This window comes from Polyodon spathula, chromosome 4, assembly GCF_017654505.1.
Source record: "Polyodon spathula isolate WHYD16114869_AA chromosome 4, ASM1765450v1, whole genome shotgun sequence".
Classification (NCBI taxonomy): Eukaryota; Metazoa; Chordata; class Actinopteri; order Acipenseriformes; family Polyodontidae; genus Polyodon; species Polyodon spathula.
In genome coordinates this window covers 20,445,875-20,464,276 of record NC_054537.1, presented here as the reverse complement: position 1 = coordinate 20,464,276, position 18,402 = coordinate 20,445,875, and the positions used below count along the sequence as shown (strand labels likewise).

Here is an 18,402-nt window from a genome sequence, read left to right as displayed (position 1 = left end):
ATTGGTTTTGTAAATCTAAAATCACACAAGTCTTTTTTCCCTGAACCCCTTCATTCTGTGACGTACCAGCAACATCCTCTGCAGCTTCACTCTCTTCATCTTCTAGTATTTCAAAAGGAGTCATTACATCATAGAGAAAGGTGAGGAAGCCATAAAACCAATCAGAGCCCTCCTCTGCTAAAATATTAAGGACTTCCTCAAGGGAATCCAAATTCACATTACTGCCATCTTTGCTCAGGCCTACATCAGAATAAAAAGGAAAGAGAAAAAAGGAAAAAGTGGTGATACGGGAAAGGGGATACAGGACAAACGTAAACCAGAAAAATTCATTTGTTTAGAAAATGCAAGAGAAGGTAGAAAGGGATGACAACACAAGTGTTCTTCACAAAGAATGCCATGCCAAGTTCTCAATAAACAGATCTCTTGATCACTTGAATGCTTGTTTTTTTTTTTTTTTTTTCCTGAACCACGCTCCCCTAATTACGTGGTAGTTGGCTGTAAACTCTGCAAGCCACAAGTCCATGATTCAGGAATGCAATGCAGGGCATTTTCACATATCTCATACCAAGGTATTAAAGTGAAACAGCATAATTAATTGTCTGATTCCCACTGAAAATTGCAAAGCTTTTGCTTGGTAATGGATATATTTATACAGTGTACAACTACCGTAGCTTTTGGAGTACAACTGACATATTATTGAGGATGATGAAAGAGAGTACAAGAAATGCATCGAAGCATGTTATGATCTGTTTTTAATATCTGGCACATTGTGTAACAAACTCTGGAGTGCATGAATAATTCACCCACATAGTTCTACTGCGCCCGTGTGAATGTTGCCAGACCACAGCTGTAATAAAAGCAGATGCCACCATACTTCACAAGATTTTTAAAACACAGATTTTTTTTTTTTTTTAATGCTGTTTTTTTTATTTTACTATAAGTCATTGAGAACAGCCATGTGATATGAAAAAGCAAAATCTTTAAACTCATAACTGTATAATAACTGTAAAATTCAACAAGCTTGTGTTCTGAATTTGGCAACATAACATGCTTGTGTGATTACAATTTGCCCAGATATACAGAATATATTTCACTCTGTTTTAAAATGTGAAAAAAGGACAGTACAAAGCCACACTTAACCAGATTTTTTTCATTAAATATCTTACTATACTTTTTCTTGCTATAACGCTTTCTGTATACTGCTTGTTGCTTGTTTAGAACCGATACCGGGTCACTGAAACAGTGCAGGTTATCTATAGGAGCATGTAATGCAACTGGAATGAGAAAGTGTATGGAATGCATTGGAGGACATCTAAAAGAAACTTAAAACCGCAGAAGTTTACAAATCAAAGCCAATGGACCAGATTTATCATGGTGTTCATACCAAAATGCAACCTTCACAATTTTAATTAAGCAAAATAAAACTATTAGGATAAAATTACAAAATAGTTACTCAAGAACTCAAAATTAGTAAAGCTTTCCCTTCATTTCACAGAAATGGTACAAACTGCACTGTAGTGTACAAGATCTTGATAAATGTGGCCCAATACTGCTAAAATAAAAAAAAGGCTTCATAATGACAAATATGATGAAAATCAAATGCACAACACACCACAAGATTTCGCATGCTGCCAGTTTAACTATGTTTTAATTCATTTAAACTGGAATTCAAATTTAGAGTGATGTACTCATGCACATCCAAAACAAGAAAAGCAATAAACGATATAGACTGGCTAAATGCAAAGCACGTAAACCACTTTTTTTTTTTTTTTTTTTTTTTTTTTAAAGGCAGAAGTAAACCAAAGTCAGTCATGCTAAAAAAAAGAATTCTGGGGAAACAAACGTAACCCATTTTATAACATGCAAGAAAAGGTCAAAATGAAGCACTTGCCTAGCAATACTTTGGCATCCTCCACATCAAAATCTCCATCGCCATCGGCATCGTAGACTCCGAGTTTACCTAATAAAAAAGAAAAAATGTATAGTAAGGCTATAGTAAGGGGGGTGCTATTCAGTCAGTTGTCCCCAGTCTCAACCCTTTAAAGAATTAATCATCACTGATCATATTGGTAGTCTGAATACTGTACAGGTGTCACACATCCTCCATTCTCAACAACCTTCTGCCATAACTTGTAACAAACAATAGTATCAGAGACCATCTATTCTCAATATTTACATTTCAGAGAGAGTTTTTTTTTTCTTCTTTTAATATGTTGGGACTATTTACATTTGTCAGCAGGTTACCCCACAAATCATGCTGTAAGGCAGCGTTAGTAGCGTACTGGTGCTGTATACTGCTTATTGCAATGTGAAGACGTATGCAGAGGAATGTAGTGTTAGGAACCAATACTGCAGTCACTAAAACAGTGTGAGCTATCCATAGGAGCATATAACAAAACAAACTCATTACAGAAATGATAAAAAGTGTGTGGAATGGGTGAAAGCACGTTTTACAGCGATGTGAGGCTATATCTGAATTACAGTACACAGTTAAAAGTTTAATATTTAAAAAAAAACATTTCACTAATCTTTAAAAAAAAAAAAAAGAAAAAAAACAAAAAAAAAAAAAAAACCATTTCACCGCTCCTTTCAGAATGCTTGATCTCCTGAGTTTAAGGGGGGGGGGTGGGGGGGGGGGGGGGGGGGGGGGGGGGGGGGGGGGGGGGGGGGGGGGGGGGGGGGGGGGGGGGGGGGGGGGGGGGGGGGGGGGGGTGGTGGGGGGGGGGGGGTGGGGGGGGGGGGTGGGGGGGGTGGGGGGGGGGGGGGGGGGGGGGGGGGGGGGGGGGGGGGGGGGGGGGGGGGGTGGGGGGGGGGGGTGGGGGGGGGGGGGGGGGGGGGGGGGGGGGGGGGGGGGGGGGGGGGGGTTATGAAGTTCTGCATGCAGGTAGGTTTTGCAGACTGTTAAAAGAAACCAACAACAATGTAACATTGTGCTCTTATTATCTAACTTTATTTAGGACACCAAAAGAGACTGTTAAAATCCAAAAAATTCATGGATAGGAACAAATGGACTACAATTACCATGGTGTTCACACCAAAATACAATCTATAATAAAACTGTTAGTCTAATGTTTTCTATTTTTTTCTAATTTCATGTTTTTCTTTGGTTTGGGCCTTTGGTTTGAAAATGTGGTCAAATACGGTAGAGCCTCCATCAACTGGCTTCTTGCAGATGTTAAGGTGCACACTAACAACAAAACAAAGGCAACCCCAGCAGACACTTTTTATACGGGCAAAAATAAATAAATGCGTCTCCTGCAGACCTAAGTTGTGCATGTTGAACTTTCAAAGAAAGAAAGAAAAAGGTCAAGTGCTCAAGGAGAAAATGGAAGAAATGTTTTTGGTATGGTATTCATCTGCAATGTATATCCTACCTTGTAATACCTCAGATATGTTATAACGGAAGTCCTTTGCTCTGGCTGCATGCACAATAATAAAACAATAAAAACACAAGATATTACATGTTAGAGCACAGCAAACAACAGCAACATTAGTAGCAAACAGCTCCACAAAACAAACATTTACATTACCAGGAACACCTAAAAATAAAAACATGATTTCTTGAAGGTACTTTTGACTAACTAGTAATGCATGACCTGTACACTGAAACACAATAGTTACAGAAACACTGAATGCACAAGACATCCCTGTTGCACAATGGTATAACAGCCATATTTTATCCATAAATATACAGAACGTAAACATAATTTGAATTTTTGTAAATAAAGAAAAAAAAATCAAAATGTAATACTTACCGAGGACATCTTCATAATCTACCAGGTCAAACCAAACAACTGCAACCGAGGTCCACACTCCCAATAACGTGATTATCATAAACCACGTGAAGAATGAGCTCCCGATCAGGCCTTCCCCTTTCTTCCCATTCTTGAGTCCTGTTTGCTTCCCATCTAAAAATAAATTAAAACAGATATTTTTAAAATTTTAGTCCAAGTGTATATTTACTTTGGCACACATCACTGGAAAAAAACAAACAAATGTAAAGCCTTTGCACTTATTGTTTTTTTTTTTTTTTTTTTTTAACTGTTTAGCAATCTCTGCTATCCAGGCCTTAGCTACTTATTGTACATTAATGTACAGCACTGTATTAATGTACACAACAATGACTTAATTGTTTTAAGGTCTATCCTTCCTAAACTAACTGGCTTCTATATAAGCCTAAGCATACAAATGTACTTTGTACATTAACATATCGCATTGAAATCATAAATTGTGTGACTGTATATGGTAGCCAGCTGGCTTTACCAGCAAAGTGTATGCCATGGATGCCAGACGTAGGGCTACTGACTTTCCACGAATCGTGGTATTAGCCATTGGGAACGGATTTAGGCATTTTGGGAATTAAATATTTCTCCCCACAACTCCAGTTTTCTCCTTTTCTTTTCTCCACTACCCCCAGCCAAGTTCGAGTTATAATTTTATCATTTGACTTCACTGGCGTGTCTGCTGAAACTCAACATAGCTGCTGCATCAACGGAAAACAAATACAACTTTTCAGTAAAAGTTAAAAATCTGATTATCCACATGAGGATGGTGGGATACTATTCTTCAAGTTTCAGTGTCATTCGAGTGATTGTGTACAAGTCAATACTAGACTTGTTACAATAACAATAATAATCAAATAACTTACCGATTGGAAACCCACAATAACCAATGGATAACATTGTAATGACACTGAATAGTAAAAATGTGTCTTGTATATATTAAATTACTGCCAAGAACATAATCTGTGTTGTTGCTTCTAAATTACTGAGAATATGCGTCTGTGAACAAACACAGGATGCAGAGATGATGAGTACCCTGCTTTGTTAATGTATTTTATGCATATATTGTGTTCAGTCCCAACTGTAGCCGTCTATCTTGAGCAAAACTAATAACATTTAACATTACTACGCTGTCACGTGCCGCTGTTTTTTTTATTTTTTTTTACCTTTTTTCGTTTTTGATTGCTGTCCTAGTCTAAATGCTGCTAAATCGTAGCTCAACATACGTGACCTAACGAAACATTGCAGGTTGTACAAAATATTTTGCCACCAGTAAAATGTAAAATTATTGTACACGTTCCGCTGCAGTAATTATTGTTGATTATTTTTAAATTTAGGAGACTCGCAAAATGTTCACTCGCTTAACAATATCAGTTGAAATCTCTTAGGATACTAAACCTGCCCTGGATGCCCATATCTACCAGTCAGTGATGAGCCCAGAGTGGTTATTGGCTGCTGTTAAGTGTCAATCAATAAATCCTGTCCAGTTTTCTTTTTGAAATTGAAACAAACTCATCACATCAGGAACCTGCACCGATGCACATAACTTAATTGGATTTAAGTGCAGGGCAAAAGTACACAAAGACAGTGAAGAATGAATTTCAAGGTCCGTGTCATGTTTTTCAAAGCTGTGAAATAGGTTGGGCTTTAGTAACGTACTGTATAAGTGTCACCGAATCCACGTGGACAAAACTCTTCTCTGAGCACTCCAGTGTGTGAAAAGGGAGGCTACATCTAATGTAAATCTAAATGGCTATGCAAAGTCATGTAAAGTTTTGATTAAAATATAACAGCAAAAAGTGAAATGTATCACTGCTGCTTTCGATAACAGACGTTGGGCCACAATTCATGAATTGTAACCAACAGCAAATAATAAATAAAATAAATAAAAAAGAGCGATCAAATTATTTCCATGTGAATAGGTCACAATGTTAAAGTTTTCTCATTTGGACAGTTTTTTTTTTTTTTTTTTCCTTCTTAAATTTACCGTTATGTTTACACTGGAAATGTGTCTGGTTCGTACAATGCAGGTTACCGCGGTGCATCTTTCTAACGTTTACTCCCCTGGTCCCACTCTAGTCTGCTGAAAACAAATGCCAATTCTCTCCAAAACCTAAGATTGCTCAACGAAAAAAACTTCAGACTGGGTGTACATCTTTTTGGAAACTGTAGATAAAACGAGAGGTTTCTGTTTGTCTTTTTTCTCCTGTCATCTTTCTGAAACGTACTTATTAGACACTGTTTGCCTCTGTGCTGTAACCTTTCAGCTGTGGTTTGTTTATTTTTTTTTTTTAAATGGGCGGTGCTTTAACCTACTGGGTGCTCAGTTTTCGAAATAAAAGTGATTAGTGTTGACATATATTTTATGTTTCATACTTATTCTACCATAACACTTCTCTTGCATACTAAGTATTAAGAACATATTTTACTGAACCAGTACTGCTGTTATAGGTAGGCCTACTTCCCCAGCATTACACCCTGCTCCAACGCACGGCAGCGGTGTCATTGATAAAGAGCTTGTACGTATAATGATCTGGTAGTGGATTTTAATACAACTTTTGTTGAAGTAATAGGCATTACACAAATCATAAGATCACATTTTTCATTTACATTTAATGTGTGATTTATAGTATTCACACATTGTCAAACGGTTTCTGTTCAGGAAAAAAAAAAGAAAAAAAAACACCTGACAGTGCGTGAATGCCGCCTGACAACCTTCAAAGCTTCAGAACTACGTTTGAATTCCTAGCTAGTGAACGAACCTTCGAACACAGCTCTGTAAGACTCCAAACAAAACTTCATTATTTATAGCCGAGGCTGACAGGATCTACAGTAATTTCAAGATGACAAACCAAGTAACCGTTCTCAAAGTAGAGAAATAATATTTTTTTTTTTTTTTTAAAAAGGTCATAGTACTGTAGCATACAGGCCTAAACTAAATCACCCACACATTGAATCTTTGTATGCACATCAGAAGTGCAGGTTTTTTTTTTATTTTTATGGCTGATGCAGTGGCTTATTTCTTGGCAAATGTTAACTTTCAAATTTTACTGATGTCTTCTGTTGATTGTACAGTCCCTTTACTTGCAACTATTTACTCTGCAAGATAAACAGGCATGATCTTGTTATACTTGCAGCAGTTGTGGGTCTCTAAGTTCTGGGGAAGCAAAACAGAATAAAAGATAAAAACAACATGATCAAATTCATTAAGGTATAGTAACAAGGTACAGTACATTCTTAAATATAGTTTTGTAATGTAAAAACACACTTCTGTATGTAGCACACAAATCCAACTCCTAACTTATACAGCAGGTCCAGGCTGTTGCGTCAACAGTAAACCATGCAAAAGCATATTTAGTCTGCATTTAAAAAAACATAGCCAGGTCAGCACACATGGAGACACAACCTATAATAACCTTGTTCAGTGACCTTGTCACAAATACAAATAAACAATCAAAATAAAAGTTAATCTTTTTTTTATTTATTTACTTCATTTTTTTAAAGGAATACTTCATGTCATGTTAAATACAGTAGTATAAGCATTTAGAGATAAAATAAAAGGTTCATAATAAAAGACCACAGCTCTAGAAGGTATACCTTTACGGTTGTTTATAAAATCACTGAAACAATTATTCTACCTGTGTCTTCTGCCGTGTCACTAGACTCCCCCATCCATGCAGAAATCTCAGAGAGAGATTATCAGATTTAACCGTAAGAGACAGAAAAGCAATAAAATGCCTGTCGCTGCCCCGAAGCCCAAGGAAGCGTCAGCAGCAGACAGGTTTGCAAAGCTAACTCAGCTAGAATCTGAAACAGTAGCTACATGCTCAACAGGGTATTTTTAGACCAGCCCTCTTTACTGGCCAAACAAATTCAAGCACTCATATGGAAAGACTGCCTTCCCCTCCCTAACAAGTCAGACTGCTATCCCAAAGCCAGAAAGGACAGACTCTGTGACCTAAATGCAGAAACTGCCTCTTAAATCTCTCTGCAGAGTATATCACAGAATGGAAACAAAAGAACATGAAATAGGCTGGTATGCCAACAGTTCAGACTGTTTATCTACTGGACAGCAAGACAAAGAACACAAAAGCCTGCATGTGAGGCTCCCCTGTGTAATGTTAGTACAAACCGGCTCTCAATAGCACTTCAGTAGTTTGCCTCTGTCACCAAGATTTTCTTCAACCTTGTATGGGCAGTTCTGAAAAGCTATGGCCAACTGACAACAGTATACACTTATGTTTTTGAAATACCCTAACAAACTGTAATGCATCACAACAAAGGATGTTTGGGACAAAAGACAAAACTTTTCAGCATAGACTTATGTAATTTACAAGTTTTGATGAAGTAATCTTAATCTTTAACCAATAAGATGTTGGGTATGTTTTTAAAACTTATTTCTTGAATTCCTTTCCAAGAGATTCTATCTGAAACACATTTTTGCAGGTGATTCCTACTGGGGCATGTGACATATTTGTGTTACAGGTTAAGCCAAACTTCACATTCCAAATTGTCAGCACTCAGCAGGCTTCATGCAAAACTGACAAAGCTTTTTAAAAAACGAAAATGTCAAGGTTATTGTAACACCGAAGCGGTTCTGCATTAGCAGACACAGCAAAGTTTCCAGGATTTACCAGTTAAAAAGTCCTCACCAGAAATCCAATGTTCGTGCTGCAGCCTGTGCTATGGAAATACACAGGTTTGTGCTGCAAATAATTCAATTTAAGAGTTATTAAAACAGGTATTGCGTTAAAAAACATGGACATCCACATAACAATTCACATTAGGTATAAAGTATTTTTACATGTTTAAATAATAAACTTTTTAAAATTAAACTTCTAAAAAACTATAATTTTTCATTGAGAGCTACAGTAAGAGCTATGGTGGGCTGCTGTGCCTAATAGAGCTCAAAAGCTCAATAAAAAAAAAAAAAAAAGTTTGGGGAACCCTTGCTCCAGTTTAAATGTAAAAATCACATTCATGTCAGCGGCATTACTGCTGTGTACTGCGAGTTTCAAAATACAACATTAACCCATTTACATATTTTCAAAGATGATGAAGATGGGTGCGCAGAACGTATCTAAGTGTGTTACAATATATAGGACTTGTTTTTCAAATATGGCATGTTTCCCCATGAACGAGAAAAATACACAGGAGTCGCGCACATAATTCTGTGCCCACGTGTATGCTGCAGAGAACAGCAAAAATGATAACAGAGAAGACACCACACAAATTTTAATAACATTTAAAATATACAGAAAAGCAAGTGTGATCACAGTAAATCAATGAGATCATATAAGAACTGCAACTGATGACATAGAATAAACAAATTAATTTCTGTGTGATGTTTTGCTAATAGTACCATATTTCAATTGATGCTCCATGCATCATAGCAGTAATACTAGGAAAATGTGGTGTACAAAGTTTGCTAAATTAAAATGCATCAGCTAAAATATATTTCACGGTACATAATCTGTATTAGGGCTGTGTTCGACGGTTCGTTCTCTTGCCAGGAATTTGAAGTCAGTTCTAAAACTTCTAAGGTTCGTCAGGCTCATTCATGCACTGTGTTTTTGTTTTTTTTTCTCTACTAACAGAAAGGTTTGACAATGCGCAGCTGCCGTGCATTGGAGCAGGGTATATTATGCCACAGCACTGGGGTCTACCTCTAGTGGTTGCATTGCTTCAGTAAAATATGTACTGAATACCTTGTGTACAAGACATTGTAACAGAAGTGCTACGGTAGTATAAATATGAAACACCAACACAAATAATGTTAATTTTGAAAACTGAACTTTAGAAAAAATTAGTCAGGATTTGTGAGATTAATTAAAATGGTTTTGCTTTGGACATAAAATATAAACAGTAGTGAACAACCATAGTTCAGATAGAAATTACTTTTTAAAATCTGACTTTTTATTATTATTACAATGTTAAAGGGACATCTCATGCAGATGCACGCATATTATTTTCAGTTATTAAACATAAATCCTTTGTGTGTAATATATATATACACACACACACACACACACAGAGTATATATAATCAGAGGTGTTCCAATTTGAATGCAAGTTGTGCATTTTTGTTTAACTATTATGCTCAAGTGTGTTTTGTTATTGGATCGTCTGTTAAAAAACTTAAATATATGTTCTTTATTTCGAAAAAAAAAAACCCATCAATGCATCAATTATCGTCAATAAATTCCTATACAATAATCGAATAAGAAATTTGGTTGCAGATTGCACTACTAAAAAATGTATGTAGCATGGACAGACAAAATCCCAGATTTCAAATAGAAATATTATTTTTAAAAGTTTTTTTTTTTTTTTTTTTTTTTTTTTTTTTTAAAATAAGAAATATGGATTCAACTTATTATTTTAAGTTTGATCAAGGGCAAGGACCTGAATAGCATCAATTAGGTGTTTTGATATAATTACAGATGTATTATACCTATATGCAATGTGTTACTGTATATTAGATATTAATCCGTAAAATTGATAATCTAAAATCTTTAGACGGCTTGTTTAGTCCAGTTATAATTGATAATGGTTATTTTGAGCTGGTAGTTCCTGCAGTCCTTATAACATAACAGGTGACAGACACAGTTAAGGAAACCACATGTGAAAGGTGACCCTATAGTGAAACCAGACTAGTTTGCAGAATTATACTGAAAAACAAAAAAACAGACTTTGTTACTCATACTTGTTTATTCCTCATTACAGAGTAGAAATCAACAGAATACCAAATAAGCCACATCAGGCGAATACAAATGTGATCCAAAAAAGTGACTCATTTTATTGTAATTATTTTTGGTTTGTGAAACTCTTAATTTAGCTCTTACTCAGCCTGCACATACCCAAATGTCTAACTCATTAGTTCAGAGCTGATACACGAAGTCGTAGCAGATCCTGATCACCAAAATTATTACAGTTTTTTTTTTTTTTTTACAATCTGCTCTTCAGTGATTATGTACAGTAGTCTGTCAAACCGCTTTCGTCAGGCCCAATCCATCTGTTTGGTAACTTGGATTCTGCATGAATCAAACCTTTATATTATTCATCCCCCTCTGTGACACTTTCTTTCAGTCCTTCCACCACCTAAACAAAAGAAAAAAATATAATGCTTCCATAACTACAAACACTTAACCAAAGTTAACTGTAAAACTAATACAAACTGATTTGACAAAAGTTTATACTTTCCACAATTATTTCTAATGCACTTAAACAGCCAAATAAGTAAATTCTACAGAATTATTCTATCACATTTGTAATGATGTCAAGTTGTAAATTTAGAAGTTCAGCATTCCTTCAGTTTGGTTTAATTTGTCTCACATAAATGAAGTCATCTCTATTTGTGGGATAATTTTCAAAGTCTTGGCAATGAATAGGCTTTAGATATTAGTTTAGGGTGCATCGCTTTCCTCTTCTAAGTGATGCTAAAGGTTTGAAGAGGCATGAGCAGACTCACGACAGAACTGAAATTACTGTTTGTAACGAGCAACATGACAGTCACCATAGAGTGCTTCAGGAAAACTGAATCATATCAGACTGCTACTCTTTCAGGAGAGAAAACACAACGCACCCTTACACATTATAAAAATACAAGTTTGGTAAATTGTTAGTATGATTAATTCTTTAAAACTCTGCTGTAGTGTTTGCTGTAGATGTTCAGGATATAAGAATTTATATCCTGAACATCACGTCATAAAAGCAGTTTATCATTATTATTTATTTTAAGAACAGTAACCAAGCTATATGCTTGCTTAGTCCTTAAGAAAACAAAGAAACAGCAACATATTCATACCTAGCCATCTCTGTTTCCTTGTTTCTTCTGTTCAGGTACAATCTTGCTGTTGTCAAAATCCAAATTCTCTGAAAAACTATAGTAAAATAAACTTATACACAAGAGTCATGGCTTAAAATGCCAATTTATTTGAACTATAAAGATCAAATGTACCTAAATTACCTTCAGTGTAGTTCTTCTCAACTGGTTTCTTCTCTGATGTTCCATTTTCATTGATGTGGTCCTTTTGCCATTCATGTAAAGCTGTATCTTGTCAAGATCACACACACACAACCATTTGGTCTATCAGATTAGTGCCACATTGCTTAACTTAATGCTCAAAGGTGCCATAAAGTTAAAACAGCAATAGTGACTTTCGATTATTGCAATATTGACTGAATAATTTTCTATGGCTTCAATGTAGCAATGCAGATCTCTGAAGGTTACATGCCAACATGATACATAGCAATAATGAAGACACATTGTTTCTGTGTCTCCTCTTAACTTGATTATCCGTCTACTCTTTTTTTTTTTTTTTGTTTTAAGTGAACCTCAAAATATGATCCCATATGTGTACCCTATGAAAAACAATTAAGAAGTTTGTCCCAGTCACAAATAAACCCCTTTACAAAGTCATATAAATCAAGATATGTATTGCTAAGCCTAAAATATACTGTATTTATTCAGAGTTTTATATTGCAAAATAAATAAACTACATTTGTAACTTTGGACAGACATATGGTGTCTGTCTTCGTTACATACGTGACTTAAGCAAATCTGTCATCAGTGAAGACATGACAGCTCAAGCATGGGAATTATAACAGTCTAAAAATAACATGAATAATGTCTCTTAATGTCCAAAATATCACACAACTCTCTTCAGGCATGTTGTAAATCAAAACTAACAGTTACAGAAGAGTTTATGACTCGTATGTAACATTTATAACGTATGTAAATTAGTAGACAGGCAACATGCCTTCCAGCTTCTTAGTGCCATGTGAAAGACTAAGTCCTTCTTGATGTAATACATCCTACTGTATAAGTAAGTAATACGCAGCTCTCTTAATCTTCCAATTTAGTTGTTCAATAAATTCACAGGATCTAAATGCTGTTACATATGTAATTTATTTTGGACAGCTACTGCTATTGAAAAGCTTGACCAGTAACAAAATACAGAAACTGGGATACTCAATGTCACTCTGCACTACACAAATTGAGTTTAAAAGACGTACCTTGACATGATATTACTAACAAATTAATTAATGTCTGTAAATAATGATTACATTGCCTGATAACGCATGTGACATTTTTGACAGACACAGTTAAGTACGAAGTACACATTTTCAGGACAGACTTTTTATTAACCTCTAGAACAAAGACACACAGTTATTCACTTCATTGCATATACATCATTACTCAGAGAAAGATTTTGCACAATCACTCCACCAGAACGTCCCATTTGCTACTATAAAAAAATGCTGGAAATTCTTAACATTTATATGCATTTTTTATATATATTTCTTTAACACTAAGTTTAGTAAATATGTAATATTTAACCATTATATGTGTATTATGATTATTAACAATTATCCTGTACAACTGATTAATTGAGTTTCAAAAATACTGTACAATATCAATGTATTTATCATATGCAGCTAAACATTTATTATGAATTTCAGGGTCTTCAAATCAATAATGTAAATTAGTCCTATTCTGTTAGTAAAACAAGTATTTCTATAAGAAAAGTATAGCAATGCTTACACTAAGTGCACCACCTGAAATATCAGTTCTGATGTCTTGTGGTTCAATAGAAAACTTACCTGGCTTGTCCATCAGTCCTGTTTTCAATCACCGAGAGGCGTTATATACTGCATTTACTGCAATACTGTGCTTTTACTATTTGTAATAATGGTCTAAAAACAGCCTGCTCAGGAGTAGCTCTTCAGTTATAGTTGCCTGCCATTGATATCTGAACAGAGCCTAGATTATACAAAGTGTCTTTGTAACCAGCACAATTTAGTGATCTGCAGCTTTGTATCAAGTTTACCATTTGTTTAGCTGGTGGTGCACTTCTCTGCAAAAGAGGGTGCTGTCATTTAGTAGTGTATAGACACTGTCCGATCTAGCCTACATAACAGACATCTGTGGCGGGCAACCAGAAGTGCATTTCCACAACTCACAGCAAAGCACCTTACAAAAGAGGGGTGTAGCTAATTAAATAACTTCATACAGCATACCCTTTTTGCAGTGTACTGTAGATCTCATGTGTGCAGTTATGAAAAAAGCACACTGTAGCAAACAAGCTTGCATCACACTACTATACCATAAATATATGGGTCAGTTGGCATGAATTTCCTGTGATTTCACCGAAAGGAATGTCACTCTCCAGGCGAAATGACCTTGGAAGTGTGACTAAGGAATAAAAATCAAGATATTTCCATGTAACAAAACCATCATGCAATTCAGCACACTGCATTCAGTTTCCATATTGAAATGTAGCCTAATGCTGCAGACCTACAATCTGTGGTTAACACTACAAAATCTGACCATCAAACAATCTTAACACAAGTTATGGGGGGAGGTTTAAAATGGTTTTCTACCTGGGCTAACCTGAAAGTTAATATAATTCAAAATGCCAGTCTAGTTCTCTTTTTTTGTATAATGAGGAAAAACTGGTTTACTTTAAGTATTAGGTAGTACTGTTCTGCTTGCTTCCCACACAATTAAATTAACAAGGGGAAATAAAAAAAAAGCCTGTATACCTGATGGTGTCAGTTATTTGTACTTTGTAAAGGAGTAATGGTAGACAACCATGAATATAAAAGTACAAATTACTCTGCAAGCAGTACTTTAAAAAAAATGTATGATCTATTATTGAAATAAATGCCCCCGATCTAACTACCGCCACCCTTCTTTAACATTATACCCTTCCATGCACTTTTAATACTAAATATCCTAGACAGGCTGCATGGTTTGTTAGATATTTTTCACAAAGAGCCCTGCTTATTTGTGTAACTAATAAAACAGTGGCAATGTTTAGATTCTACTGTTTACAGCCATGAAATAAATCAAGATGACGAGAATTACGGCATGATTTTGTCTCTGTGGCTGTATATTCTGTGGCAGGATCTTTCTTGTACAACACTAAGAAATTACAGAATATATATGTGTGTGTGTGTGTGTGTACTAAGAAGCCAATACACTAGTCTCCGCATATAGGAACACCTCTTAAAGAGAACACTTCGCCTAAGAGAACACCCTAAGGGGAAACAGATTGTAAATGCTCCGGCTAAAGGAACAGGAACTTAGCTTAAAACAACACCTTCTTGGCCTCGATAGCGATTCGTTCACAACCAATCCAGTACTGTTTTGTAACCTGACAACTCAGCATCAAACTTAAATTAAAATGGTTTATTTAGTCTTTTCAAAAGTGACTTGTCATCACAAGATTCTTGAGGCACACGGCTTGGTTTATTCATTTTTTCAAGAACCGTCGTCATATCATTGCCTCGTTTTTTATTTCCGATTTCCACAAGTACACCTCATTGCTACAAAATGGCATGTAAACAAACGGCAAAACCTGCCACTGTTTCTCTTGCTGCAAAAAATGTAAAATTGTTCAAACTCTTGAAAAAAACCTGAAATCAGACACAAGTCACCGATCAATTTGTTTTACCCATTCTGCCGAGTTGCTTTTCCATGCTGTTAAATAATGTTGTGCATGTCTTAAATGTTTTGGGTTTTTTTTGCCAACGTTGCTTATTTTTTATATGTAAAATTCCACATGTTTCATCATGCCATGTTTCATAACTAGTTTAAACAGCTGCTGGCTACATGATGCAGCACTTCTTTTGTAGCCAGTATTAGGACATCCAAAACCTGACATCCTGTTTTATTGCCGTGGGCAGCAGTAGCCAGGAGCACCAGGCAGTTGCAACATGGCACTACTTTACCTGTAGATCAACTTGGTATATAAAATCAGTTATCTTATCGAATGTATCTGCCTGGTGACTTAAAAACATTCACTCATATATCCTAAAAAGGAATAAAGAGAAACTCCCTAATTAATACATCAGCATAACCATTAACCTACACCCCTGAAACACTATAAAAGCCAAGCGGAGGTCAAAAATAAACATCACTAAGAAATACCACATAGAACAAATGTAAATTTGTGTGTTGCAGGGGGGCAGGTGAATGGTTACATGTGAGACTATTCTACCCCTGAGATTCTCTCCAGGGGGGCTTGTAACTCTTAACGAAAATATAAACACAAAAAAATGGAGAATTATAACAACGTGTTTTTTTTGCTGTTAGTTAAAAAATTATTTTATATAAGTGAATATATATAATGCTATATATAAATATATAGATAATATATAAGCATATTATATATATAAAGGAATTGGGAAAGCATATATATATTATAATTTAAATTGGGTTTTATATAGAGAGGTTGCAATCCCAGTAGATTGGGACAACAAGCTGCAAGTTTGCAGTACATATTTTAATTCTGTGTGCTCAAGTTGTTTGTTTATATGCGCAAAATTTTGACTTAAGCTTACACATTTCTAACAATTTACCACAGTACAAACACCATAGACAACAAGGAAACTGTTTTAATAAAACAGTTGTAAATCAAGATACCCTCATCCATTAACTATATTAATTACGTTGCCACAAAGCATGAAAAGACCCCAACAGTACTAATAAACTGACCTGCGAGATGCTGGTGAGGTTTGACCAACCACCACCAGCAGGCTAAATGAGATTTCATTTCCGGTGAATGTTTCCAGCAAAATGGAAGCAATCTGTTGTCCTGCAAAAGCAATATGATGCATCCAGACAATCGCATAGTTATCAATTATTTGATATTAGAATGCTGTATAAAGACAGGTGTCTCATAGCCATCTTACCAAATAAGCAACATACCTCTAAAGGTTTTGCTTTCATGTTAATGCTCCTTGTTGGGTAACAAACGATGGGGTTCAGTAACTGTCCCCGAGTCATAAGAATTTTTTTTTTTTTTTTTTAAGCGACTGCTTAAGCGCCAGCATCTTGTCCTTTTTATTCCCTCTCGGAAATGAGCCTATAGTATAATATCATTAACATGGCTGATGATAATGGATCCATCGAAATAAGCCACGTGTAACCCCTCCCACAATTCTCCACTTTTTGACACATGAGCACTAGTGGAAATGTGGAAAGTGACTTTCATCCTACTGAGCTGGCCTTTTGTTCTCCTAATTCCCCCCCTATACTAATAGATACTAACAATGCTTGCAGGCCACTGGGCTTTGATTTTCTTTTATTATTATTATTATTATTATTATTATTATTATTATTATTATTATTATTATTATTGTATAGTTACAGTTTGTGATTCAATAAATAAGTTCGTTAGCGATCTACAGTAATTCACTAGTACACAAAAAGTGGATTTTTCAGAATCTGATACGGAAATCTATTCTACTTAACAGTACGAGTAAAGAAAAACACCCACCTTAAATATTCTGATAACTGCAAAACTATACAACTTTAACATTGCGCTTTTTAGTTCAAATATCATTTATAAAACTATTTTAAAAAGAAGATTCGAAATGCTTAAAGGCTAGTTGCCTTTCAAACAATTACTAGATAGATAGATAGATAGATAGATAGATAGATAGATAGATAGATAGATCTATTAGACACACACACCCGCGCATGCTGGCCCTACAGTCTAGAAGGATAAGGAAATAAGGTTTGTTTGACCATTCCCGGCCGGCTGGCATGAATCGACAGAAACAATTGTTTATATTGGACATTACCTTATTGGTCATCACCGCTGAAAACTGAAGCATTGCAGTGCACGAACTGTACTAGTAGCATAGTGATCAGCGTTTGCTAATCAATTCAGTTACTGAACTACTACCACTACAAGAATATCATATTTCGGCAGTGCAAATTGTTATCATTGCAACATTTAGCATGAGTGCATCAGTGAATGAATGTACATTTTATCAGCCTGATTAACTCTTAGGTCACTCTGCATTACATAAAATAGCAAATTCCTTAAGAAAATGTATGATTGATACCTACCTTTTTTTGGTCCCGTACTGTGTCCTCTTGCGTTTTTCTTTTGAGCCATGTTACTTCAACACCAATAATAACTGATAACTTACTGCACACCACTACCAACCAAGATAAACTAGCCTGTGTCCTGCTTCCTCAATCTTAATGAATCCTAGGAAAACCAAATCCGCACCCCCTCAACCAAATACGCCCGCACACTGCTCTCTTTTTTTGACTGGCACTGGCTCTCTCCAGTCCACTGCAGTATAATGAACATTCCTCTGTTTAATGGAACAGTTTACCCAATCACATCAAAGAGGAGGGATTTGGTTGAACTGTGGTTTTAGAGATACACAGGTTAGCACCACCCATCTGCCAGCACTGGAACGTGGCAACATGGAAGGGATGGGTCTCGCGAGTGCATAGTTGTTGCTTGCTTGCTAGTGTGCTGAAGTTACGATGGAATCACTGTTGATACGGTTTCTTTTTGGTTACTTTGGATGAGATTTGCCGTGACGAAACTTCAGTTTCATATGGCTTGGAAGCAGTGATGTAGTCGAGGGTATACGCGGGTAAACAGCGTTTACCCACTTTTAATTTGGGCAATAATAGCGTTTACCCACTTCTCATGTAAGGGATACAGAGTTTACTCACTATACTCTCCTGTGATATGCAAGTCCAGGATTAAAGACAGCGGGTGCGTTCACAGAAATAATTCTTAGAAGATAATTGGCTAAATTGGTCAGATTCTGCACAGAATCTGCTCATAATGATCTCCGTGAAC

At 35.9% G+C, this 18,402-nt stretch overlaps 1 protein-coding gene across 3 annotated transcripts in view; it reads right to left on the bottom strand.

The window, feature by feature from the left end:
• The window catches only part of LOC121314303 (probable serine/threonine-protein kinase kinX), a 38,643-nt gene extending 20,797 nt beyond the window's left edge, over window positions 1–17,846 (bottom strand). The window contains exons 1-4 of one of the 3 annotated variants that reach the window (XM_041247407.1): window positions 17,646–17,846; window positions 3,756–3,908; window positions 3,375–3,419; window positions 1,892–1,960 (exon numbers count right to left, since the gene is read on the bottom strand). In XM_041247407.1, coding sequence (XP_041103341.1) covers window positions 1,892–1,960; window positions 3,375–3,419; window positions 3,756–3,908; window positions 17,646–17,694 — 316 coding nt within the window. In that variant the 5' untranslated portion in view covers window positions 17,695–17,846. Of the gene's footprint in view, window positions 1–1,891; window positions 1,961–3,374; window positions 3,420–3,755; window positions 3,909–7,420; window positions 7,622–17,645 lie in introns of those variants that run through there. The other 2 variants (XM_041247408.1, XM_041247409.1) reach the window with 2 other exon arrangements.
• Window positions 17,847–18,402: the final 556 nt, after the last annotated feature.